This window comes from Oncorhynchus mykiss, chromosome 12 (genome assembly GCF_013265735.2).
Source record: "Oncorhynchus mykiss isolate Arlee chromosome 12, USDA_OmykA_1.1, whole genome shotgun sequence".
Taxonomy (NCBI): Eukaryota; Metazoa; Chordata; class Actinopteri; order Salmoniformes; family Salmonidae; genus Oncorhynchus; species Oncorhynchus mykiss.
Window position 1 is genome coordinate 36,340,391 of NC_048576.1, and position 25,922 is coordinate 36,366,312.

At 43.1% G+C, this 25,922-nt stretch overlaps 1 protein-coding gene across 2 annotated transcripts in view; it reads right to left on the reverse strand.

Annotated features, from left to right (window-relative positions):
• LOC110537517 (protein KIBRA) overlaps positions 1-17,633 on the reverse strand; it is a 46,909-nt gene extending 29,276 nt beyond the window's left edge. The window contains exons 1-8 of one of the 2 annotated variants that reach the window (XM_036937475.1): positions 16,511-17,633; positions 10,448-10,557; positions 10,079-10,282; positions 9,504-9,580; positions 6,724-6,803; positions 5,422-5,551; positions 2,760-2,909; positions 2,430-2,500 (exon numbers count right to left, since the gene is read on the reverse strand). In XM_036937475.1, coding sequence (XP_036793370.1) covers positions 2,430-2,500; positions 2,760-2,909; positions 5,422-5,551; positions 6,724-6,803; positions 9,504-9,580; positions 10,079-10,282; positions 10,448-10,557; positions 16,511-16,629 — 941 coding nt within the window. In that variant the 5' untranslated portion in view covers positions 16,630-17,633. The remainder of the gene's footprint in view (positions 1-2,429; positions 2,501-2,759; positions 2,910-5,421; positions 5,552-6,723; positions 6,804-9,503; positions 9,581-10,078; positions 10,283-10,447; positions 10,558-16,510) is intronic. The other variant, XM_021623621.2, reaches the window with a different exon arrangement.
• Positions 17,634-25,922: the final 8,289 nt, after the last annotated feature.

Here is a 25,922-nt window from a genome sequence, read left to right on the forward strand (position 1 = left end):
GTTAATTAACATAAACACATTTAGCATCTCCTGGCTTCCACACTGAACTTTAGGACAGGTCTAAAGAAACATGATATGAAGAAAATGTAGTCTATTTCAGAAGAACAGAATAGCACACTATGAGTTGTCCTTATGTTATATCCTGATCTGGCTACGCCATATGGCTGTGGGCTACACTAGTTCATTTAGCAGACAATATATGCTTAGAATTCCGTTGCATTATTTTATAGTATGAAGAATACAATTGAACAAAGCTGAATAAAATTGAAAGGATTTGAGGGCATGCACACATGCGACTATTCTGTGTTGAGCTATGATTAAGCACATATGAAATCATGGAACCCAAAAAAGTGTTAAACAAATACCTTCTATATTTGAGATCAAAACTTATCACACGTGATTGCGAGTGGTGATACAAACCTTAACAAAACATATAGGCCTATGGGCTAGGCTACATGAGACTAGAACTGGGGAAAAGTTGCACAAAAAAAATGTATGCGCTGTTCCTTTGCCTGCACATGCTGGGCATCATTCACATGTGATAATATTCTCACCCATCTGACTATTCTCAATTTAATCTGGTCTTTACATGTACTAAATAATGTGTGTGAAATTAATTATAAATTTAGAAATGGGCCATTATCATGCACCAGTCAGAACAGGGGCGGTGGGAAATAGAAGATGTCATCCGTATGCACTTGAAGGAGGACGCTTTCCCGCAGTTCATTTTCATGCCAGCCTGGTAGGCTACTTCGGTTGTACAGCAAAGCAATATTAGGGAAGTTGCTAAATAAATAAATAAATAAATAAATAAATAAATAAATAAATAAATAAATAAAGTAGACCTAGCCTATAGAATCTTCCTCTTTTTAACAGAGGCCATCAAAAGTATTTTCTTAATCAATTGCATATCCTATGGAAATGTTGCACAACTCGGGCTTATAGGAACACATTTTATTCCATGCATCAACCAGCTATGAGGAGCTGGCTCCCACTGCGCAACAGGTGGTCCTATACCGCTCAAACTCAATGTCAGGGCTCCCATGATCACACAGCCACACAATCTCCATAGACAAACATTGGCAGTAGAATGGCCTTACTAAAGAGATTAGTGACTTTCAACGTGGTACCGTCATAGGATGTTACCTTTCCAACAATTCAGCTCGTCAAATTTCTGCCCTGCCAGAGCTGCCCCAGTCAACTGAAAGTGATGTTATTGTGTAGTCAAAAAGTCCAAGAGCAACAATGCCTCAGCCGTGAAGTGGTAGGCCACACAAGCTCACAGAACGGGACCGCCGAGTGCTGAAGCGCGTAAAAATCATCATTCCGCAGTTGCAACATTCACTACCGAGTTCCAAACTGCCTCTGGAAGCAATGTCAGCACAAGAACTGTACATTGGGATCTTCATGAAATGGGTTTCCATGGCCGAGCAGCCGCACACAAGCCTAAAATCATCATGTGCAATGCCAAGCATCGACTGGAGTGGTGTAAAGCTCCCTGCCATTGGACTCTGCAGCAGTGGAAACACATTCTCTGGAGTGATGAATCACGCCTCACCATCTGGCAGTCCAACAGACGAATCTGGGTATGGCGGATGCCAGGAGAACGCTACCTGCCCCAATGCATAGTGCCAACTGTAAAGTTTGGTGGAGGAGGAATAATGGTCTTGGGTTGTTTATCATGGTTTGGGCTAGGCCCCTTAGTTCCAATGAAGGGAAACCTTAACGCTAAAGCATACAATGACATTTTAGATGATTCTGTGTTTCCAACTTTGTGGAAACAGTTTGGGGAAGGCCCATTCCTGTTTCAGCGTGACAATGCCCCAATGCACAAAGTGAGGCCCATACAGAAATGGTTTGTCGAGATCGGTGTGGAATGACTGCCCTGCACAGAGTCCTGACCTCAAACCCATCAAAAACCTTTGGGATGAATTGGAACATCGACTGCGAGCCAGGCCTAATCGCCCAACATCAGTGCCCGACCTCACTAATGCTCTTCTGGCTGAAAGGAAGCAAGCCCCCACAGCAATGTCCAACATCTAGTCAAAAGCCTTCCCAGAAGAGTGGAGGCTGTAAAAGAAGCAAAGGGGGAACCAACTCCATATTAATGCCCATGATTTTGGAATGAGATGTACGACGAGCAGGTGTCCACATACTTTTGGTCATGTAGTGTACCTTTCTAGCTAATAGACTATTGTTAGAGTTTACACTTCCTCTTCCAATGAAACGCGGGAAGGTCAAAACAACGGTCTACCAAATCTATTCATTTTAAAATGTTGATTACTTCTACCTGCCAATATCATTCACCTGGTAAGACTTCATGTTACTTTTTTTTTTTAAATGTGTTAACATACGATGGGGTTCCCTGGGTTGCCGGTTGGCCTGGGAAAGAAAAGTTTGAAAAACCCTTTTTGGGTTACACAAGTTACCTTCTTTTTGCTTCTTCATACTTCAGGCTTAGTCGAACCTTCTCTGCCAACTTGTTGGTGTTGGTCCCAAACTGGATCAAACAAAAGAATAACAGAACTGAAGGTGTGGTGTGACAAACCTACATTCTGATCAATTAGTGATGCAAGCAGTATCTGTGCATCATTCCATGGCACACTTCCAAAGGTTACACCTGGGTCCTGTTCATTAGGGCACACCAAAGCAAAACATTTTTAAACAGAAAACAAAAACAAGCATTTCTTATTGGACAAGTCCAGGTAGTGCCTCCCAATTTGTCCATTTGGTGCCAACTGAACACAACCTCCTCTCACCTCAGCAGGTATGTCTGTCTGGGAGCTGGTTTCGGAGTAGAGTCGAGGGATAGACAGCTCAGAGTTGGCCAGGGAGGGGCTGCTGCCCCACAGGTCAGACTGAGAACCCACTGAGTCCAGCTGGAAGCCATCCTTAAGCACTGCTAGTTTCTACAGGGAGAGGAGACAGACATACTGTGTACAGGCTTGACACATCAGAAAGAAGTCACGGCTAGTATTGTTTTCTATATTTTGCTGTGTGTCTTGAATTTACAAAGCTCCTGTCCTATGGTTTCAATCTATAATACAGACCATAGTCGTGTTCATAGAAATGGAGTCCTGTACATTGCATAAAGATGTGCTTTTGCAAGTGGCCAAACATGGTAACCTAAATCAATGATAAAATCAGTGCAGTCAGTGATAAAATAAATAATAAATGGCTCAGCACTGAATCACAGAGTGGAATGAACCTCATCTTTAATATTAAAGTACACAATTCAAGCAAAACCAGCAAAGACAAGACTGGCAACTGACACAATGCTGACTGAGTTGGACAGGCTTCATACACTGCAGTCAGACAGAAAATACAAATCACACACACATACAGTTGAAGACGGAAGTTTACATACACTTAGGTTGGAGTCATTAAAACTCGTTTTTTAACCACTGCACAAATTTCTTGTTAACAAAAAATAGTTTTGGCAAGTCAGTTAGGACATCTACTTTGTGCATGACACAAGTAATTTCTCCAAAAATTGTTTACAGACAGATAATTTCATGTATAATTCAATGTATCACAATTCCAGTGGATGAGAAGTTAACATACACTAAGTTGACATTGCCTTTAAACAGCGTGGAAAATTCCAGAAAATAATGTCATGGCTTTGGAAGCTTCTGATAGGCTAATTGACACAATTTGAGTCAATTGGAGGGGTACATGTGGATGTATTTTAAAGGCCTGCCTTCAAACTCAGTGCCTCTTTGCTTTGACATGGGAAAATCAAAAGAAATCAGAAAATAAATTGTAGATCTTCACAAGTTAGGTTCATCCTTGGGAGCAATTTCCAAATGCCTGAAAGTACCACGTTCATCTGTACAAACAATAGTGTGCATAACCTGAAAGGCCGTCCAGCAAGGAAGAAGCCACTGCCTCAAAGCCACCATAAAAAAAGCAGCAGCATCATGTTGTGGGGGTGCTTCGCTGTAGGAGGGAATGGTGCACTTCACAAAATAGATAGCATCAATAGGACGGACAAAGAAGGGGATATATTGAAGCAACATCTCAAGACATCAGTCAGGAAGTTAAAGCTTGGTCGCAAATGGGTCTTCCAAATGGACAATGACCCCAAGCAAACTTCCAAAGTTGTGGCAAAATGGCTTAAGGACAACAAAGTCAAGGTATTGGAGTGGCCATCACAAAGCCCTGACCTCAATCATACACAACATTTGTAGGCAGAAGTGAAAAAGCGAGTGCGAGCAAGGAGGCCTAAAAACCTGACTCAGTTACACAAGCTTTGTCAGGAGGAATGGGCCAAAATTCACCCAACTTATTGTGGGAAGCTTGTTGAAGGCTACCCGAAACATTTGACCCAAGTTAAACAATTTAAAGGCAATGCTACCAAATACTAATTGAGTGTAAGTAAACGTTTGACCCACTGGGAATGTGATGAAAGAAATAAAAGCTGAATAAATTATTCTCTCTACTATTATTCTGACATTTCACATTCTTAAAATAAAGTGGTAATCCTAACTGACCTTAGACAGGGAATTTTTCCTAGGATTAAATGTCAGGAATTGTGAAAAACTGAGTATTTGTATTTGGCTAAGGTGTATGTAAACTTCCGACTTCAACTGTACATACAACTGAACTGTCAGCTGCAGAAGGCTGGGGAGGGGAGACAGCCCAGTGGAGAGAGAGAGAGCACATGAGAGAGAGAGGCTCTGCATTATTAAACACAACCCAGCCTCCACTAACAAACACAGTGTTTGTTGTTTTCTACTGCCACCCAGATTAAAACTGGGGCACATTTGATGTGCGTGTGTGTGTGTGTTTTGCATGAGCGCACGTGTGTCCCACTCCCTCAGGTCAAAGCAGAGGAGGAAGCATGAAGAAGGTAGGTCGACTACCAACCCCTCCTCCAGCTCAGCTTCTAAAAGACTTAGCATGCTGGTGAATCATTGATTAAGCAGCAAAGTCATGACAGAGTCTGCAGTACCATGCGGTCTTGTCTGTCTGTCTGCTACTCAGCCCAGGGGCGCTGGGACAGGAGAGGGGAGACGGAGACGGAGAGGTTGCAGGGGACACGGGTAACAAGGGAGGGTGGGAGATACACCAGCAGAGAGAAAATGCTGTGCCATGTGAGATGAAGAGGAACACGAGACCAAGACGAGACTCTGCAGCTCCTGTCTACTCCCTTTCTTCTTCACTCTCTCCTTTCTCTTTCCCTCCCTGACCATCAGCCCACCCCATCTCCCTCCCTCTTTACGCCTTTCCCTCCTTCATTCTGGCTTTCCTTTCCATGACAGTCAGCCTAGCTCAAAAAAGCCCCCCCCCCCCTCACTCCTGCATCCTCTGATCCCCCCCATCGTCTCATATGAAGCTGACAGGCTGTCATCTACCCATCTCCTCATAGCACTACAACACCTGACCCCCATCCCCTCCCTCATCCCCCTCCCCGCTTACCTGCATGAGCTCCTGTTTCTCCTTCTCCCCGGAGCTGATGGCATCCTTGATAGACTTGACTTCGTTCAGAATGGCCTGCGCCTCATGGAGCTTGAAGCCGTACGGCGCACTGGACACCTTGTGATCGATCCTTGAGGGAGGGGAGGGGAAGAAGAGGGATAAGGTGGGACAGGGATAAGGTGGAAGAGAGAGAGAAAGTGAGGGAGAAAAATAGTGAAAAAGAGACAAATTGGAAACTGACCAGCCAGTGATATAGGTTATGAAACTGAATCAGTGAGTATGCCTAAATACTACATAGATAGCACTATCAGACTTGTACATTTTTGCTCTCATATTATTAATCTTTAGTTTTGTGTTTGTTAAAGAGGTATGTTGTTTAAAAAAACATGTCATTTTCACTATGAAAATACTAGTGACACTTTTAAACCATCCTGATCTAATCTGGATTAGAGTGAACAATAACAAAACTAAGGATCCAGGACGGGAACCAAACTGGATTTTAAGGGCCACAGGTGTAGAGGAAAGAGCCTGAAGCCCAGACAGTCAGCTACACATGGAGAGACCGTCCGTGGCAGCAGCATCAAATATGTAAAGTCAGTCAACAGCAAGTCATGCATGCAGTGGAATAACAGGTCTTTCCACATTGTTCAGAGAGCAGAGGAAAGGAGGGAGGGGGCAGCACTCGACTGAAGACCAAGGAGAACTAGAACCAGTGAAGCCTATCCAAGCCTTTTCCACTTCAGTATAAATATATGCTGTTAGAATAGATACTCTCGTTATATTTCGGTCTTTTGTTATAAAGACCCTGAAGTATTTTCTCTGGGAAAGGAGAGTTGAGGACAGACAGGATGTTGCAGTGTTCGTATATTAGTACGGTTTCATGATTGTTGGTAAATGTTTGATAGCAAAGGAAGGTTTGAAATTTGAGAGCAAAATGAAGGTCACGTAAGAACGGTTGGAATCCAGTCGAACTACTATGTAGCTTGTCATTCGTTTAAAAAAAATTAACTCACTGAACTGAGGCAGGGCCCATCTGTCTTTTTCCACAACACAGATGCAAGAGGCGGCACTCCAGGCATTCAAAGAGAAATGTGTTTCACAGACAAAAATTGTGATATTTGACCATTTTGAGGGTCATCATCAAATTCAGTCAGGGAGCTGCCTTTTCAACCAGGGTGAGATGAGGGCCTCGAGTGTGTTGATAATAGGAATCTTTTTACGGCTGTATCGAAAAAAAATCAAAAGCCTACTGCTACTACTAAGTGTAATTGTGATCGTGTAATGATGTCGGGTTGCACTTACTCTTTCAGTGTTTCAAAGCCCTGCTCTTTATGCTGCAATTCTTGTTTCATGCAGGCGAGGTCCCTCTTCAGCTTATTCACCTGAGACAAACACATCAAATCTTATTTCTCACATACACATGGTCAGCAGATGTTAATGCGAGTGTAGCGAAATGCTTGTGCTTCTAGTTCTGACAGTGCAGTAATATCTAACAAGTAATCTAACAATTCCCCAACAACTACCTTATACACACAAATCTAAAGGGGTGAATGAGAATATGTACATATAAGTATATGAATGAGCGATGGCCGAGCGGCATAGGCAAGGTGCAGTAGATGGTATAAAATAGAGTATATACACGTGATATGAGTAATATAAGATATGTAGACATTATTAAAGTGACATTATTTAGTAGCTCGTGATCCATTTATTAAAGTGGCCAGTGCTTGGGTCTCATGTAGGCAGCATCCTCTCTGAGATAGTGATTGCTGTTTAGTAGTCTGATGGCCGTGAGTGACCGGAATAGAGTTATTTCACTGAGAAGAAAAAAAAGTGCCCAAATTGAAATACTATTGATTACTGGCAATATGATTATGTTCGGCCTATTCAACTGAGAGAAACACACTGCATATTTTACTGAAATTAAAAATCCCCAGTTGTAATACTATTGATTACGGAAGATATGATTATTCGGCTATATTTGGGAACAGCTTGTTATATTCGGCTATATTTGGATTATGTTTGTTTCATGAAGAAAAATGATTTGGATATAATTTATAGGCCGATTACATATTATTAAAGCAAAACATTCCCTTATTGTTTTTTTTTAATGAAATGTAAAGGAAACATGGAGGAAACATCCACAAATAATCCAACAGAGGGTGTTATTTAAGTGATAATGACCGAGAAGCCGGTGTTCGGAGGATATATTAGCATAGGTGTTGTTGGGCCCGAGACAAACATATTCAAATAATGATCGACATATTTTCATTAAAAACGCTATTTTGATTAATTAAAATCATACCATTTCTATTTTACCCCTTTTTTCTCCCCAATTTCCTGGTATCCAATTGGTAGTAGTTACAGTCTTGTCTCATCGCTGCAACTCCTGTATGGACTCGGGAGAGGCGAAGGTCGAGAGTCATGCGTCCTCCGAAACACAACCCAACCAAGCCGCACTGCTTCTTGACACAATGCCCATCCAACCCGGAAGCCAGCCGCACTAATGTGTCGGAGGAAACACCTGGCAACCTGGTCAGCGTGCACTGCGACTGGCCCGCCACAGGATTCGCTAGTGCACGATGAGACAAGGATATCCCTGCCAGCCAAACCCTCCCTAACCCAGATGACGCTGGGCCAATTGTGCGCTGCCCCATGGGCCTCCCAGTCGCGGCCGGCTGCGAAGGAACCTGGACTCGAACCCTGAATCTCTGATGGCCCAGCTAGCACTGCGATGCAGTGCCTTAGACCACCACGCCACCCGGGAGGCCCTATTCATACTATTTCACCCTTCCACAAGATTGCTAGCCAAGCCGGCTGGTCGTTGCGTCTATTGGTTCCGTGGACAGAGACGCGACCCAGTCATTCAGTATTTTTGTTCTGTATCTATGGACGGGACCCAGTCGTTCATTCTAAATGTTCCATTGCCATACTGGCTGGCAACATTCTTATCCCTTGTTGGCTCACTAGCCAAATACAGCTAACTTAGTCATGTCAAACAGTGCAAAAACAACAACAGTAGCTGCATTTGTTTAAGCTCTTTTCTAGTGACATTTATTTGGATACATCCATAACAATGAGCTAATGAGGCACGATTTCACCTGGCATAGAAAATAAGTTCTCTCATTAGGACACAACAACTTCAAACTGAAGCTGGAAAGAGTGCAAACTAGCTGCACTTTGTTACGTTTTACCTTTTTTCAATTGATATTTATTTGCATATATATCCATAAAAATGATCCTAGCTGATTCATGATTTCGACTGGCTGAGAAATGATGCCTGCCACTCTCTTCCCGACCCCTACACGTTCATCACTATGGGACAGTTGGAGATCAAATGTGAAAATTGAAACACTGTTGCAAATGTCAGAGACAGACAGCAAGGTTTATACAAATCTCCGCTGCTGAAAAATAAATGTTAGTCTAAAAGAAACGTGAGATAACATCTATATGCTTTTTAATGGTGGAGATCATGTTAACGTCCCTGCCTGGGCTGATGAGACAGTGGATTGCGCAGTCAAATGGAATAGAGTAAAAAGGCATTTTAACATCATATATTTAGCTGGTGGTAACTTGTGGAATAGACACGGGCTAGAATGCACTTTTAACCAATCAGAATTAGCCCACCCATTGTATAATGTTGCACAACGCCAACCGACAGCTCTGGGATACGTTCCAAATGGCACCCTATGTAGTTAACTACTTTTGACCAGAGCCATAAGGGCCCTGGTCAAAAGTAGTACACTATATAGGGAATGCGGTGCAATTTGGGACCCAACCCTGGGTGGAGGTCTCAGACAAAGATGTCACTTACACACATTCCTCCTTTACAATGAGAAAGAGTTGGACACTCAGTCACTTAGCAACAGTCCATTGGACTAAGCCTTTTTCATGTACTAATGTTTGCAAATCTTAGGGATGAGAATTAAGCCAAAACAGGAGACTTAAGGACACATATGGGTATACACATCCATTCCTAATGATTACTGAACACACGTAAAGCAGGCCATAGTTGGAGTACGGAGATGGTGTAAAAAATAAAAAATGTTATTAAAAAAAATAAGAAAAAAACTGTTTCTTACCCTACTTTTAGAAGTGACTATCTCGGCTTTGAGGATTTCTGGGTCATATTTACTGCTGGAGGACGATCTGGAATTCACTGTGGGAGATAAGAGCCAGGGTGTTATCTAATCCTCTACATCGCGCTATTCAACTTAAAGGCCCTTCTCATCAATCCCCTGTGTGTTATCAAACAACTGTAAATCACCACTTCAAGTCTGAGCTATGGCAGAGGATTCCTCTTAGGAATGAAGTCAAGTTAAATAAGTAGGGAGTAGCTTTAATTCCCCAAAAATGTAAATTACTGACAACTTGAGTGAACTATGATGTGCTGTAATCCTGTGATCAAATTTATGTGCACCTCCCCAGTGTCAAAAGCGTTGCATCACTCAGAAGAATAATAAAAGACTACCAATCACTCGAGTTCTCTTCTCTTTTGCCACCTAATCTCTCTGGTTCCTTGCCCCCTGTTTACGTACAGCCCTTCAAGTTTCCTGGCTTCTCTGCCCCCTTTTGACCCTCATCACCATTGCTACCTGCACACTTGTTCCTTCTGCCAGCCCATAAACCTGCCCCCCCCCCCCCGGCTTGTCCTTACAGCTGGTCTGAGAGGTGGACTTGTCCTTCCAGGCGTCGTTGAGCTGGCGGTACTCCTGCTGGGCCAGGCGAAGCCGCTGCTCCTTCACCTGGTAGATCTCTTTCTGGGCGCTCAGCGAGTCCTTGGCCACGTCCAGGTACTCCCGCAGCATGACCTCCTGCTCCCGCTGCCACTGGGCCCGTGGGTCCTCCAGCTGAGTGCTCTCTGATGGTGGTAGAGGGGAAAGAGACAGAACATAACAAACAAGAAAGAATGAGAGAAGAAATGTTGAAATAATTTTGCATCTTGATTTGACTGGCCATGTGTTTCTTCACAAATGTGTGATGAATATGGGTGCCAGAAGTTAGTGTTATGGAGAATTGGACTCACTTGTGTTATGGTCCACATAGTAGGCCCCGACATTGGGGTCGTAGGCCTCCTCCCAACCCACTGGCAGCTCATCGCCAATGCAGTCAGCAAATGTCAGAGGTTTAGTCTGCCTGAAAATCACACACAAGAAACAACAGTCAACTGATGGTAAGAATTAGAGGTGTCACAGCAAGAGTAAATCAGGATGACCATGACAAGATAGTGGGCCAGCCAGGGTGCATGCAAAGATAGATCATTTGGTTATCACCGAGGGCTACCAGAATTGCACGATGTCTGTGTGTCTCTAATAAAAAGGGGTCTAATTAGAATAGGTCTCTATTCGCATCGAGTGGGGTTTGCAAAGCACAATAGCCGGAAGCTGGGACCTGGCATTTCACAAATTTCCTAGAGGATTCTGAGGCAACCCCTCCAGGCCTTCCAACACCAAGCCAGGCTCAGGATCACAGGAGACCTCAGTGGCCACCATACATAAAAGGCCCCTCAGGAAGACTCTACCAGCACGACCAATGTGCAAAGTGCCAATGGAAAAGGGGAAGGGCGCTATTTGCTGAGTAACATCCAGGAATCAGCCTTTCAGTTCGTACACTAGGTGGGTTGGATATATTCAGGTGTTGCCTTTTTCATGCTGATCTAACTTAGCACACTTGGGTTCACAATTAACCTAATCCTAATTTCCCTCATAGCTATGACATAAACCTAGGTTGAAGGATAGAAAACATAAGCTTATGCCAGTTATCAGTGGCGTAGGCTACATGTGGGAAAACTTGTCTTGATCTATTCCTTTGCTCAAACTCTTTTCTGCAGACGGCAGATATTACCATCCTCACAGAGACTTTTGCTCAGGGTGAAACCCAACGGGTTCCTTTTTAACTTTATGAATAATGAAAAAGGCCTGTTCTAAATGTATCTCAGAGGAAAAGGCTTTGTGGAGAGAAAAACAAAAATTCCCAAAAAGCTGTCTGCTGGTGCCAGGTCCTTTGAGTGACTGTGTGCGCATCATCCTATTATTTGATTCATTCCACTGTCGCTGTCCTCTCACCCCTGCAAATCCAGTCCCCTAATCACTCGGAGCTGATGGCCGAACTCATCATTACCCTCCGAAAAGCGCGGACTTACTGTCTCAATAGACCAATCAGAGGGCTTTAAATAGGCCCAGAGCTTAGCGTGAGCCACTCACTGGCTGTGCATTGGCATGCAAGACCTCTTCCAGTCTGTCTGGAGTGGACACCAGGCTGACATCTCCTAATCTCTTCAAACAGTGATGAGTCTTCCAATAACTCATTTGGGTAGTGAGTGAGTGGCCCCCTTAAGGCTTCTATAATGGTATTTTGTGAACCACATGATAAAACTAATCCTGTTTCTTTCCAGCCTTTTCCATAAGCTGTGTGATATAGGAAATACCAGGCGCGACCATCCCTTAGGAAAGCACTCCCCTGGAGGATAGGGTTTTTTCAAGATTCTGTTGAATCTATTTTAACCCATAAACTACTAGGCCTACCTTATGGGCAGTATGTGTGAGTTGCTTACAAACACAAGCATTAGTTGGTTTCCCCTAACTAATGCGTCACTGTCATCAAGAAGCTTAGCTAGCTAACTTGCAAGCAAACAAACCAGCTATGTTTTGACTCAAAGTAAAGGGATGGTGTTTGGAGTTGGCAGGCTCGTTGAAGTTGAGCCGTTTTCTCCAGTGGTTAGCTTCAATGTTGACTATTCGACTGACTTGCAGTGTGCTTCTCTGGTGCCTTCGCGGCTGTCGTGGCTTCACCCAGGTGGGTGCAACACATCGTTAGTGGAGGATTCTACCTATAAGAGTCTGACTTTAAAGACTAATACTGAGAAGTGCTGCTAAGTGTTTCAAACAAAGACAGGGGGTCCGGCATTTCCTGGGGCCTCCTTAAGCAAAAGGTGTGTGCGCACAAAAAAAAGACAACCATGCCTGCACCAGTTTTCCCGCAAAGGTTGGTATTTATCCCTTTTGAACTTGACGGGAAAGTGTGACCATCGCCACGCAAATCTCAGACCATGAATACGCAAAACTTCTAGTGGTTGATCAACTGTATTGCAAGCAAATAGTTATTTTTGTGGAAATGGGGGTGTTTGATTCACAGGAATTATAATAATGATAGACAAGTAAAAAAAACATTAAAACATAGGCCTAATTATAAAACAGATCTATTTAAAGTTGGTGAGAAGATTGCATAGCAGCATGTCGCCTAAGATAAATACAATATCTTACTTTTATTAAATAGGCCCAAATCAATCATGTTGCAGGGCATGTCTCCCCTTTTCTGACATGACTGGTTTATTCCTGCTAAACAACAATAATAGGCTAACATTTATCCATCACGCATTCAATAGGCAACCATGCTCGAAAGTAAATAGACCTGTAGCCTATGACAGTATAGGTAGGCTACAGTATTGCGGAGCAATAGCCAAAAGTGTGACATAATAGCCTATTTAATCTCAAAGCCTATACCAAGGCAGAAGATAAAACACAGGCACGTATTGATGAACAAAATATTGAACAACAATTCATCTTTTGAATATCGGTGTGGGCTGTATGCAACATTTACTTTTAAAATTGTTCAAGACAATCAATTTTGCAGAAGTGTTAGGCACGCGCTATAGGCGGCATGCATTTTTTCAGTTTTTTAAAAAGCCACTGCAAAAGATAAAACATACTGCTCAAACCTCCACAGAAATATGATCAAATTTGGCATTGCATTTTAGAAACTCATGGTCCAGTTCCAACATCTCCAAATCATACAGGAAATGAGGGCGTTTTTGTTACCATAATCAAAAGAAAAGAGACCATCGCACTCTCCCAGAAGTGTGGTTTGTGTGTAAAACCCATGAATTTGGATAAATAAAAAGTCATAATGCGTCCTCACTCAAATATGTCACAAAGCTTAATTAATTTTTTATTATTATTTTCACTGCATTAGGGATAGCGTACACAGACATTTCTGCTTTGCAGCCTTGTTCAGTGTGTAGGTGCAAATCTTTTACATTCAACACAGTATTTGTAGGCAACACAGGTAAACAACTGATGAGCAGCAGGTGCTTCTAATCAGTTTTTGTTACCATAAAAACGGTGAATGCAGGGCATTTTCCAAGCGGAGTTGTAAAGCTCGTTCACGAGCGCAGAAATAGTACGGCACTGATTTATCAATGAAAACATGCGTATATGTTGCGTGCGACAGTTTGAAATCCCAATAGTTTGTTGTGCATGCAAATCCAAGAACCTCCATGTATGTCAACATTTTTAATAAGGCATGGTTGACAAGAGGCCCTAGGTGAGCTGCAGCATTACTAGTTAGTCAAGTGGCAGTGTAAAAAAACACTAGGCAGGTTTGCATACAAAGTCAAAAGCAGGTGATAATGCTCTAATGCAAAGCGACAAAGAGTGTGGCAGAGTGAAAACATGTGGCAGCATAACTGAATGATGAGTCAGACTCATTCATCGCACTATAAATTCCTCAAGTCAAATTTATGAGACTCCAACCTACATTTCATAGCGCTCAAGGTCCAACAATAAAGTAGAGCTGCTAGCTGCTTCAACTCCCCTCCTGCAACAGCTTGGTATCTGGGAGATAACATTCCACTCAGCTGACAGAATGCATTGGGTGTGTGCGTCACCACGAGGGTGGATAAACAATATGTCTGGCTGAGGTATGCGAATGCAGCCCAGAAAGATACTGACAGGGCAGGGGCCAACGAGATGCATGCATGTATGCATGGTATGAATGTTGGGCTGAGTCCTCCAGTTACCATCTCCATTAAGCCTAACAGGCTACATTCTTGAGCTTAAAGGATAACATTACTCAGGTTTGATAGGCTAAGGGGACCAAAGAGCAAAAGTTTTCATGATTACATGGTCAGATTGCCATACTACAATACCTTTGGGATATCTTGTAGTATTTGAAAATGTTATAGGCCTGTAATAGCTGTAGAATGTATAATAGAACTTTGATCACACTTGGCTGGTACAGTCTTTGGTTCCACAGTGAGAGGTGTTTGTGAAAGCACATTTTTCACCAATAAGACAGACCAGTCTAATGGGAATTTGTTATCATCAACAGTAGGCCTCCTAATAACTCCTCATCAGATGTTGCTCAGCACAGAAAAATAAATGTCTTATTGCTGAACAGCAGTAGAAGGATATGTAAATATCCAATGACAGTTTTGGGCCAGTCTGGTCTGGTTATTTCAGTCTGAGATCAATACTTTGAGAATGGCTGTGTCTCATCTCAGACTTAGTACTCTGGGCTGGCTTCATGTTCTACTGTGCCCTCCAACAGATCAGTGAACAGCATAGGAGACATGGTCTTGTATGGCACAGTTGGTAGAGTGTGGCGCCATTGATGCCAAGGTTGTGGGTTTGATTCCCATATGTAAAATATATGCACGTGTGACTAGTCACTTTGGATAAAAGTGTCTGCTAAATGGCCTATATTATATATTAGGAGACAGGCATATGATTTACAGAAGACAGACCCTTTACAGTGACAGTCTGTTCCTCACTTGGCTCAACCCCTCTCCTTTTGACCGCAACTCTATCCCAAGTTGTGATGTTGTACTTTGACCCTGTGCACATTGGCAAGCAGTGAAAGGGATTTTAAATGAATCAGTCTTTACTTTACAGCCTCTGTGCTCAGCCCTCCTCAGCCGTGCATTTTAGGAATGTGTGTTGAGGTCTTTGTTTACCAAGTTCTGCCATCTTGGTCTTGCTGCTACCAAGGCATTTCACCAGGGAGGTGGGGAGGTCTGTGCCCTTGCTTCTGTCATGTTATTGGGCTTTTAATTATGGTTCTGTGTGCTGACTGCAACAATGACAGCCCCCAAGGAAAACAGGTGTAACTTTTGACACAAAGCCTATTTTCAAAATCTTGTAATATAATATGAAGGACTATCCTTATCCAGAACTAAGGCTGAATGAAAAATAAAATCCCATAATCTCAAGCATTCCAAAACTAAGCTATTAAAAGAGATTTTGTGTCAAAGTCCGAGTGGATTTAAGTAACTGCTAAAACGAAATTAGTTCCAAAGTATGGTTGACACAGAGGTTCTGTATAAATGAGACCCTGGCTGTCATGACCCAGTTCTAAGTATTGTAAGCCTATTACACTAAAATATTATTAGGGGGAAACTAACTCAAACCTCGAGGGCTAATTTCTAATTACAGGAATGCAAATTATTTTACCTTTATTTAACTAGGCAAGTCAGTTAAGAACAAATTCTTATTTTCAATGACGCCTAGGAAAAGTGGGTTAACTGCCTGTGAATGCCTGGTTGACCATGAGCCACATTTCTGTGGAAAATCTTCATGTTTTTTTCCATCAACACCCAGGCTTGATTTATAGTAGCCTGGTCAGCCGCTATGGATCTCCACTATCATCTGGGCTTAGTGTGCCAAAACCAGTAATAACACACCTGTCTTCCGGAGATCGGTTCGTACATAAAACATCCTCCATTTAGGCTGCAAAGGCATCGGTCTCCTCAAATTACCTTTAATGGTGTGCCGATTCGAGAAAAAAAACGGGAAATGTATACATACTGTAATTAAACAGCATTTGCCCCCATTTTCGGACAACTTCTGGTTGTTACATGCGAGGGGCAACATGAGGAAGTAGCATTAGCCACTCTAGCATGATGATAGAAAATTGTGCTTTATTATGACAATACGCGAAATGCCATTAAAGCTCGTTAGAGGAAACCGATACTAATAAAGCCTGAATGGAGGATGTTTTATGTATGAATTGGTCGTGGGGGACACTAGTTTATTACCGACTGGGCACATTAAACCAAGACGATAGTAGAGCTCCATAGCGCACACTCGCTGCTGCCCAGGCTAGGTTTATAGCCTACTTTGTTACATTATGTGACACCTCAAATTGTGATGTAAACTCAAAGATTGCAGTTGAGTCCATTCATTAAGTGCCAAATGAACCATTAGATTATGAGCACTTGATGGATGCTAATGGTTGTTGATAGCGCATATCATCAATCTATCAGCAAGACTCAACTGCTTGCTTTTAGAGTCACTGGAATGTCATACCATACCTGTCTCTTGGATCAATCCAACTTGTGGCGTGGTTGATGTGGTCGATGTAGTAGACTTTCCCGTCAAAATCCCGGGATTCTTCCCAACCCTCTGGTAGTGGTAACTCCTTCCTTGGCATGTCAGACGAGTCTCCATGTAATATTCTCTGCAAGTCCTCTAAATTCTATCGAAGGTAATCCACGTTTTGTTGTATGAAGTATCGTAAAATCCTAAATGTGAAAACCATCACTCGTTTCCATCAATTCACAAATTCTGGCCTGTGTGTGTGTGTTGGATTACGTTATAATCCATAACGTCTCGCCGTGAATGTTCCCAGAGTACGAGTAGAAAAGGTTTGCCAAACAGTGGGTGTTTTCACAACGAAGCAATATCATACAATTTCCTAAATGAAACAATGTTACCAGCACTGATGCTTACATTATTTATTTTCAGAATACCAGTTATTTTGTAGCCGTTTAACTCAGCAGTAGGCTAACAATATTACAACCATGCTCACATTGGAATTGTGAGAGAGTGATGTTCCACGAGTACCATCTCTAACGCGCATTTGAAATCATCGTTGTTCAATGCTCATTTGTTCGTCTATGTACAATGCACTGTAGAACATGAAACAAACTTCATTATAACTTTTCAAGCGGGTTGTCCAAGGATTGTCTCGGGACAGCTCGACTCCTTACTGGATATTCAGATGAACCGAAAAGTGTATTTGAAATCGGCAAATCCAGCCAAGGTTGGGAGTACGAGTAAAAAGGTTACTCTCACTCAACATCACCAAGGTTGTCTCACCATCCAACAAGATGTTCTTAAATATTTTAGATCCCCTTTCGTTTACTGGCCACCATGTTTAGCTAGCGAGAAGTATGCTAACCAGTCACCCTCTCGTGCTCTATCATATATTCCCTTATTCCACAGAAGTAAGCGCCATTTATCTCCACATTCACGGTAAATCTTCGTGTAAAATTCCGGTAAATCCACATTGAAGTTGTCTACTTAGCCATCTATCTATAATTGTTTGTTAAACTGTTTCCCTTTTTCCTTAAAGAGGCAGTAGCAAGTCGCCTTTCAGAGCACTGTTTCGGTTGGTCGCGATTCACACCGGTGTGAAACTAGCCACAATAAGGATTAGCGCCAATAGTGGCGTTTGCCTTCAGAATAAAAATCCGCCATTGAAAGTGATTCAAACTAAAACAAATAGTGGCATCGTGCCATATTTGGACTGTTAAACAAGGTCGGAATGTTGTCATATAAATCCAACAAAATATAATCATAAGTTAATGTGGCTCATTTCGCACGGGTGTTTAATATTTAGGCTGGAAAGTCCAATATGAATGTCCAATACGCACAATAGGCTTTAAAGTGAACGCATATCCCACAATTAAAGTTCCCTAATAAGAGCTAAGATGCTTATATTTGTGTAAGCTCTTCATAGTTGTGTTCTGTGGGTGTCCCCGAGTAGGCTTCATGTGTGCACAATCCATAGGTTAAGTTGTACAGTACAATATGAATGCCCAATACACACAATAGACAGACTAGAAAGGTGATATTCCACAGTCAAAGTCCTCCAACAAGAGCTAAGACGCTTATATTTGTGTAAACTCTACACAGTTGTGTTCTGCGAGTGTCCCTGAGTAGGCTAATAACCCATTTCATGGGTGCAACATCCTTAGGTTAGGCTGTTCAGTGCATATAAGTATGCCCCCAATGCAATTCTAAAGTCTAATACATAGACTACATAGTGCGATTTCAACAGATATTTACTTTTTGGTGTAAAATTAACAAATTATTGTCTGTTGTTGAATTTATATAACAACATTCCGACCTTGTTTAGAATTATCTAGTCCAAATAAGGCATGATTCCACTTTTTGTTTCAATCATTTAATTGACAACTTTTATTTTGAAGGCACGCTGTGAATTCCTCTATTGTGGCTAATTCTTATTGTGGCTAGCTTCACACAGGTGCGATTCGGGAAGGTTCAAGGCTCGCGATGCTGTTGAATTACGTCATCCAGGTGCTTCTGTGCACTAGGGGCTCATTTATATTTATACTTGTGTCCCCACATGTTCTTCCTGTATTGATTTATTGTTAATAAAAAAATAAAAACAAAATTTATAATTATAAATAAAAATAAATAAAAAGGCTCATTTCTATTTATATCTTTTGCCTAAATTTCACATTAAATATCTGCATGTGCCATTTCTGAAAAGACTGCTACCTCAAAATTGAGATTCATACATTTGGCGCACCCCATACATGTGCATGTTTCCCGTTATAAAATCATTGTGAAAAAGCTATATAATTCTGCCCTGAAAACAACCACAGCCATAAAGTCAAAGGACTTTTATCTCCCTCGCCATAGTCTATCGGTAAATAGCCCACCCAATTTTACCTACCTCATCCCCATACTGTTTTTATTTATCTAATTTTCTGCTCTTTTGCACACCAATATCTCTACCTGTACATGACCATCTGATCATTTATCACTCCAGTGTTAATCTGCAAAATTGTAACTATTCGCCTACCTCCTCATGCCTTTTGCACACAATGTATATAGACTCTCTTTTTTTCTACTGTGTTATTGACTTGTTAATTGTTTACTCCATGTGTAACTCTGTGTTGTCTGTTCACACTGCTATGCTTTATCTTGGCCAGGTCGCAGTTGTAAATGAGAACTTGTTCTCAACTAGCCTACCTGGTTAAATAAAGGTGAAATAAAAATAAAATAAATAAAAAATATTGTAAAAATTCATGATTGTTTTTTTTATAGCTTTTTGGTCTTAATTTAAGGTTAGGGTTAGGCATAATATTAGCAGTATGGTTAGGGTTAGGGACTTTGGTTTTAGGACATTCATCTTAACTCCTCAACTTTTACTGGATTGGTTGAACAATGCAGAAGAAAACCTCCTTTTTTCTTCTTGTCAAGACTAGTACGCAGGGGATCTAGTTGCAGGCGTTTATAGGTTATGGTGACAATAACGCCCTTATTATGAGATGTGCGCTTGCTGAAGGCAAAGCACAACTCTTGATTTATTACATTCTCTTATTAATGGGACCTGTGACAGCAAAAGTCCCTGTTTAAATATTCAGCATACTGTACTTCTGACTTTTTAGTGTGGCTTGCAAAAGCAGCCACACTTCAATATTGTAAAAACTATTTCTGACATATTATTATTATTTTCAACACTTCTACTCTTACACCGTTTAAGGTGGAAACGCCATTCAAACTTTAAAACGTGTAGACTAGGTTGCTTGCATACAACTTTTTTTTACATTTTTTGCACTCCATCCACTTGCATGGGATTTCCTCAATATTCTAAAGTTCCCCAGTGTGACATCATCACTTCCATCTTCCATTAACTGTAAAGCAACATTGCAACTTTTGAAACAAATTAGCTACTTTGACCACTTTTTACTGACCAAAAGTGGTGTCCACTACTGACCACAACTACTCATCACAATTACTGAAGCACACAACTACTGACCACAACCGCAAGTACTGACCACAACTGCTGTCTACACAACTACTGAACCACAAAACTAATGACCACAATCACAACTACTGTGCAAAACCACAAAATTACTGACCACAACTACTGACCACAGCTACTGACCCCAACCAAACAACTAATGACCACAACCACACAACTCCTGACCACAACTAACGACCAGGGGTGTAAAGTACTTAAGTCATTTTTTGTGGTATCTGTACATTATTTTACTATTTTTTTTTTTTTACTACTTTTAATTTTACTCCTCTACATTCTTAAATAAAATAAAATGGACTTTTTACTCCACACATTTTCCCTGGCACCCAAAGGTACATTTTTAATGCTTAGCAGGACAAAACAATTGTCCAATTCACGCACTTATCAAGACAACATCTCTGGTCATGCCTACTGCATCTGATCTGGAAGACTCACTAAACACAAGTGCTTTGTTTGTAAATTGTCTGTGTTAGTGTTCCCCTGGCTATCCGTAACTTTAAAAAACAAAAAAATGATTCCATCTGGTTCCTTACCACAACCACACAACTACTTGCAACAACTACTGACAAAAACACACAACTACTGACTACAAGCACACAATTAATGACCACAACTACTGACCACAACTGACCACTAATGACCACAACTACACAACTACTGACCACAACTAATGACCACAATGACTGACCACAACCACAACACTACTGACCAGATCCATAGATCAAATCCATAGATTTGGTTTGATATAGTGTGTGTTTACCAGAGACACAAGTGCTTCGTTTGTAAATTATGTCTGTGTTAGTGTTCCCCTGGCTATCCGTAAATTAAAAAAAACAAGAAAATGAAGGCTTAAGAGAACAATGCTTAATGGGTGTAGACAAAGAAGAGCTCTCCAGTAGGTGTACCAAAACATTCACAAGCCATTTTCTCAAAAAGTTTAACTTTTAAAGCATAATTACTTTCTCATTGTTCATTAACTGCTGTGTATGATATATACTTTGCTAATTCAGAGTCTCTAATTGTATCCAATCAAAAAAACACCATTTCAATTTTTGCTACATAAGACCAAATCGAGCTGGTCAGTCACATTTTTATTTTGTAAAGTGGTTTCTTGCATCAAACACAACATGTTAAGTCGCCTCCTTGTCTGATGGATAAGCGGATAAACAGGTTAATGTCAAGCCATGCATGTTTTTATCAAAAGTCTCATGGAATGTAGACCTACATTGAACACCACAAATTGGTTTCTACTGCGGTGAATGATAGAACAGCTTTATCCATGTTATAATGTTATGGGGTGCATTTTCTCCATTGTTTTTTTATGGTAGGCCACTCTGGTAGGCCTACATTATAATCAAATAGCCACAGTAGCCTACTTGACCACAGTCTGAAACTGTAACTTAAAGCAGGTACAGCCTCAGTGTTCACAGTAAATGCGCACTGGAAGTTGCACAGAATTTTCACAATGTTCAAGTTTGCGCTGAGCAGACCTGACATTTTCTCAGTGCTGAAAAACATTAGAAGGAACATTGCTACTGACCACAACTACTGACCACAACCACACAACTACTGACCACATAACTACTGACCATAACTCCTAACCACAACCACACAACTACTGACCACATAACTACTGACCATAACTCCTAACCACAACCACACAACTACTGATCTCAAACACTGACCTCAACCACACAAATATTGACCACAACCACACAACTACTGACCACAATTACTGACCAAAAATCCTAACCACAAAACTACTGACCACAACCACACAACTACTGACCACAACCACACAACTACTGACCACTCAGCTACTGACCACTCAACTACTGACCACAACCACACGACTTCTGACCACAACTGCACACCTGCTGACCACATCTAGTGACCACAACCACACAACTTCTGACCACATAACTACTGACCACACAACTACTGACCACATACCTAATCACCATAACTACTGACCACAACAACTACTGACCACCACAACATACAACTACTGACAACAACCACAAAACTACTAGCCACATCTATTGACTACTACGGAAGACAACTACTGACCACAATCACACAACTACTGGCCACAAATACTGACACAACCACTAAACCACTTACCACAACAACTGACCACACAACTAATGAACCACACAACTACTGACCTCAACCACACAATTACTGACCACACAACTACGGACAACAACCACACAATTACTGACCACACAACTACTGAACCACACAACTAATAACCACAAACAAAACTACTGACCACAACTACTGATCACAACCACACAACTACAAAACTACAACTACTGGACACATCCCTACAACTACTGACCAAAACTATTGACCACAACTACTGACTAGAACCACACATTTACTGACCACAACTAATGAACCACACAACTACTTACCAAAACTACTGACTACAACCACACAACTACTATTCGCAAAACTACTGAACCACATAACTAATGACCGACCACAACAACACAACTGCTAACCACAATTACTGACCACAAGTACTGGCCATGTCCATACTGTAGGGCCCAAAGAACCGGCAACACAACTACACATCTACTGACCGGTCTGCACTAGCTCTGGTTCTGGTTACAATTAGCTAGCTCTGGTTCGCACTAGCTCTGGTCTAGCTCTGGTCTGCACTTGTCACGCCCTGGTCGAAGTATTTTGTGTTTATCTTCATGTATTGGGTCAGGCCAGGGTGTGGCATGGGGTTTTTGTATTGTGGTGTGTTTTGTCTTGGGGTTTTGGTGTGTATGTATTGGGATTGTAGCTAGTGGGGTGATCTAGCAAAGTCTATGGCTGTCTGGAGTGGTTCTCAATCAGAGCCAGGTGTTTATCGTTGTCTCTGATTGGGAACCATATTTAGGCAGCCATATTCTTTGAGTTTGTCGTGGGTGATTGTCCTTAGTGTCCTTATGTCTGTGTTTATGAGCACGAGAATTAGGCTGTTTCGGTTTTCGTTACGTTTATTGTTTTGTAGGTTTTGTATTGATTCGTGTTACGTTGTGTTATTAAACATGGATCGAAATCTACACGCTGCATTTTGGTCCGACTCTCCTTCTACCGAAGAAAGCCGTTACAGCACTATAACATATAATACCCACCAACAATAATTGTACCTGTTCAAGCTAGAGACACCAAACCAACTTTCACATGTTCAGGCTATCATATCAACCAATCAATCTTTTGATTTTCCTACCATAACCAGTAACCACCATTACTACTCGACACTCCCACCAACATAACCACCAACTATAAATATATAAATGTACAACATTTCCATAAAATAGCGCACAAAGAGTAACTTTGAATGGTTCAAGCTAGAAACACCAAACCAACTTTAATTTGTTCAGGCTATCCTAACTTTTCATCTAACTACTTTTTAAACTATAACCAGTCACCACCATTACTACTGAAGACACTATCACGACTATAACGTACTTCAAAACCATGCATACTTTAAAACAAGCTAGCAAACACACCACATTTTCTTCAGGAAATGTACTTTTAGACTAAAGATTTGATTTATTAGATAGAACTACAGCTAGCTACCAGTAGGTCTACATACAAACCTATTCTAAAAATACTTTTAAAGAGCTGTCATTACTAAATGCACCATTATATTTCTCTCCCCAAATAATTGGCAACAACTTTATAATCATTACATCTATAACGGTTTTCTTCGGGTGAAGTAGAGTCGGACCAAAATGCAGCGTGGTAATTTTGATACATGTTTAATAACCAAATAAACACAAACAATACAAAAACAATAAACGTAACACGAAAACCGAAACAGCCTAATACTGGTGCAAAGTAACACAGAGACAGGAACAAGGACAATCACCCACAAACACACAGTGAAACCCAGGCTACCTAAATATGGTTCCCAATCAGAGACAATGACTAACACCTGCCTCTGATTGAGAACCATATCAGGCCAGACATAGAAATAGACAAACAAGACATCCAACATAGAATGCCCACCCAGCTCACGTCCTGACCAACACTAAAACAAGGAAAACACACACGAACGATGGTCAGAACGTGACAGTACCCCCCCTCCAAGGTGCGGACTCCGAACGCACAACCTAAACCTATAGGGGAGGGTGTGGGTGGGCATCTGTCCGCGGTGGCGGCTCTGGTACTGGACGTGGACCCCACTCCATAATAGTCTTAGTCCACCTCCTTAGCGTCCCTAGATAGGCGACCCTCGCCGCCGACCTTGGCCTAGTAGTCCTCACCAAGAGCCCCACTGGACTGAGGGGCAGCTCGGGACTAAGGTAGCTCGGGACTGAGGGGTAGCTCGGGACTGAGGGGTAGCTCGGGACTGAGGGGGTAGCTCGGGACTGAGGGGGTAGCTCGGGACTGAGGGGGTAGCTCGGGACTGAGGGGGTAGCTCGGGACTGAGGGGGTAGCTCGGGACTGAGGGGGTAGCTCGGGACTGAGGGGGTAGCTCGGGACTGAGAGGGTAGCTCGGGACTGAGAGGGTAGCTCGGGACTGAGAGGAAGCCCAGCACTGAGAGGAAGCCCAGGCAGGTAGTTGGCTCTGGCAGATCCCGGCTGACTGGCAGTTCTGGCAGATCCCGGCTGACTGGCAGTTCTGGCAGATCCTGGCTGACTGGCGGATCTGGAAGATCCTGGCTGAATGGCGGATCCAGGCTGAATAGCGGATCCAGGCTGACTGGCGGATCTGGAAGATCCTGGCTGACAGGCAGCTCTGGCTGCTCCATGCTGACTGGCAGCTCTGGCTGCTCCATGCTGACTGGCAGCTCCATGCTGACTGGCAGCTCTGGCTGCTCCATGCTGACTGGCAGCTCTGGCTGCTCCATGCTGACTGGCGGCTCTGGCTGCTGACTGGCGGCTCTGGCTGCTCCATGCTGACTGGCGGCTCTGGCTGCTCCATGCTGACTGGCGGCTCTGGCTGCTCCATGCTGACTGGCGGCTCTGGCTGCTCCATGCTGACTGGCGGCTCTGGCTGCTCCATGCTGACTGGCGGCTCTGGCTGCTCCATGCTGACTGGCGGCTCTGGCTGCTCCATGCTGACTGGCGGCTCTGGCTGCTCCATGCTGACTGGCGGCTCTGGCTGCTCCATGCTGACTGGCGGCTCTGGCTGCCCCATGCTGACTGGCGGCCCTGGCTGCTCCATGCTGACTGGCGGCCCTGGCTGCTCCATGCTGACTGGCGGCCCTGGCTGCTCCATGCTGACTGGCGGCCCTGGCTGCTCCATGCTGACTGGCGGCCCTGGCTGCTCCATGCTGACTGGCGGCCCTGGCTGCTCCATACAGACTGGCAGCTCTGGCGGCTCCTTGCAGACTGGCAGCTCCTTGCAGACTTGCAGCTCCTTGCAGACTTGCAGCTCCTTGCAGACTTGCAGCTCCTTGCAGACTTGCAGCTCCTTGCAGACTTGCAGCTCCTTGCAGACTTGCAGCTCCTTGCAGACTGGAGACTCCGGCAGCGCTGTAGAGACGGAAGGCTCTGGCAGCGCTAAACAGGCGGGAGACTCTGGCAGCGCTGGAGAGGAGGAAGGCTCTGGCAGCGCTGGACAGGCGAGACACCGAGCGCAAGGCTGGTGCCATGTAAGCCGGCCCAAGGAGACGCACTGGGGACCAGATGCGTAGAGCCGGCTTCATGGCACTTGGCTCGATGCTCACTCTAGCCCGGCCGATACGCGGAGCTGGAATGTACCGCACCGGGCTATGCACCCGCACTGGAGACACCGTGCGCACCACAGCATAACACGGTGCCTGCCCGGTCTCTCTAGCCCCCCAGTAAGCACAGGAAGTTGGCGTAGGTCTCCTACCTGGCGTCGCCATACTCCCTGTGAGCCCCCCCCAATAAATTTTTGGGGCTGACTCTCGGGCTTCCATCCGCGTCGCTGTGCTGCCTCCTCATACCAG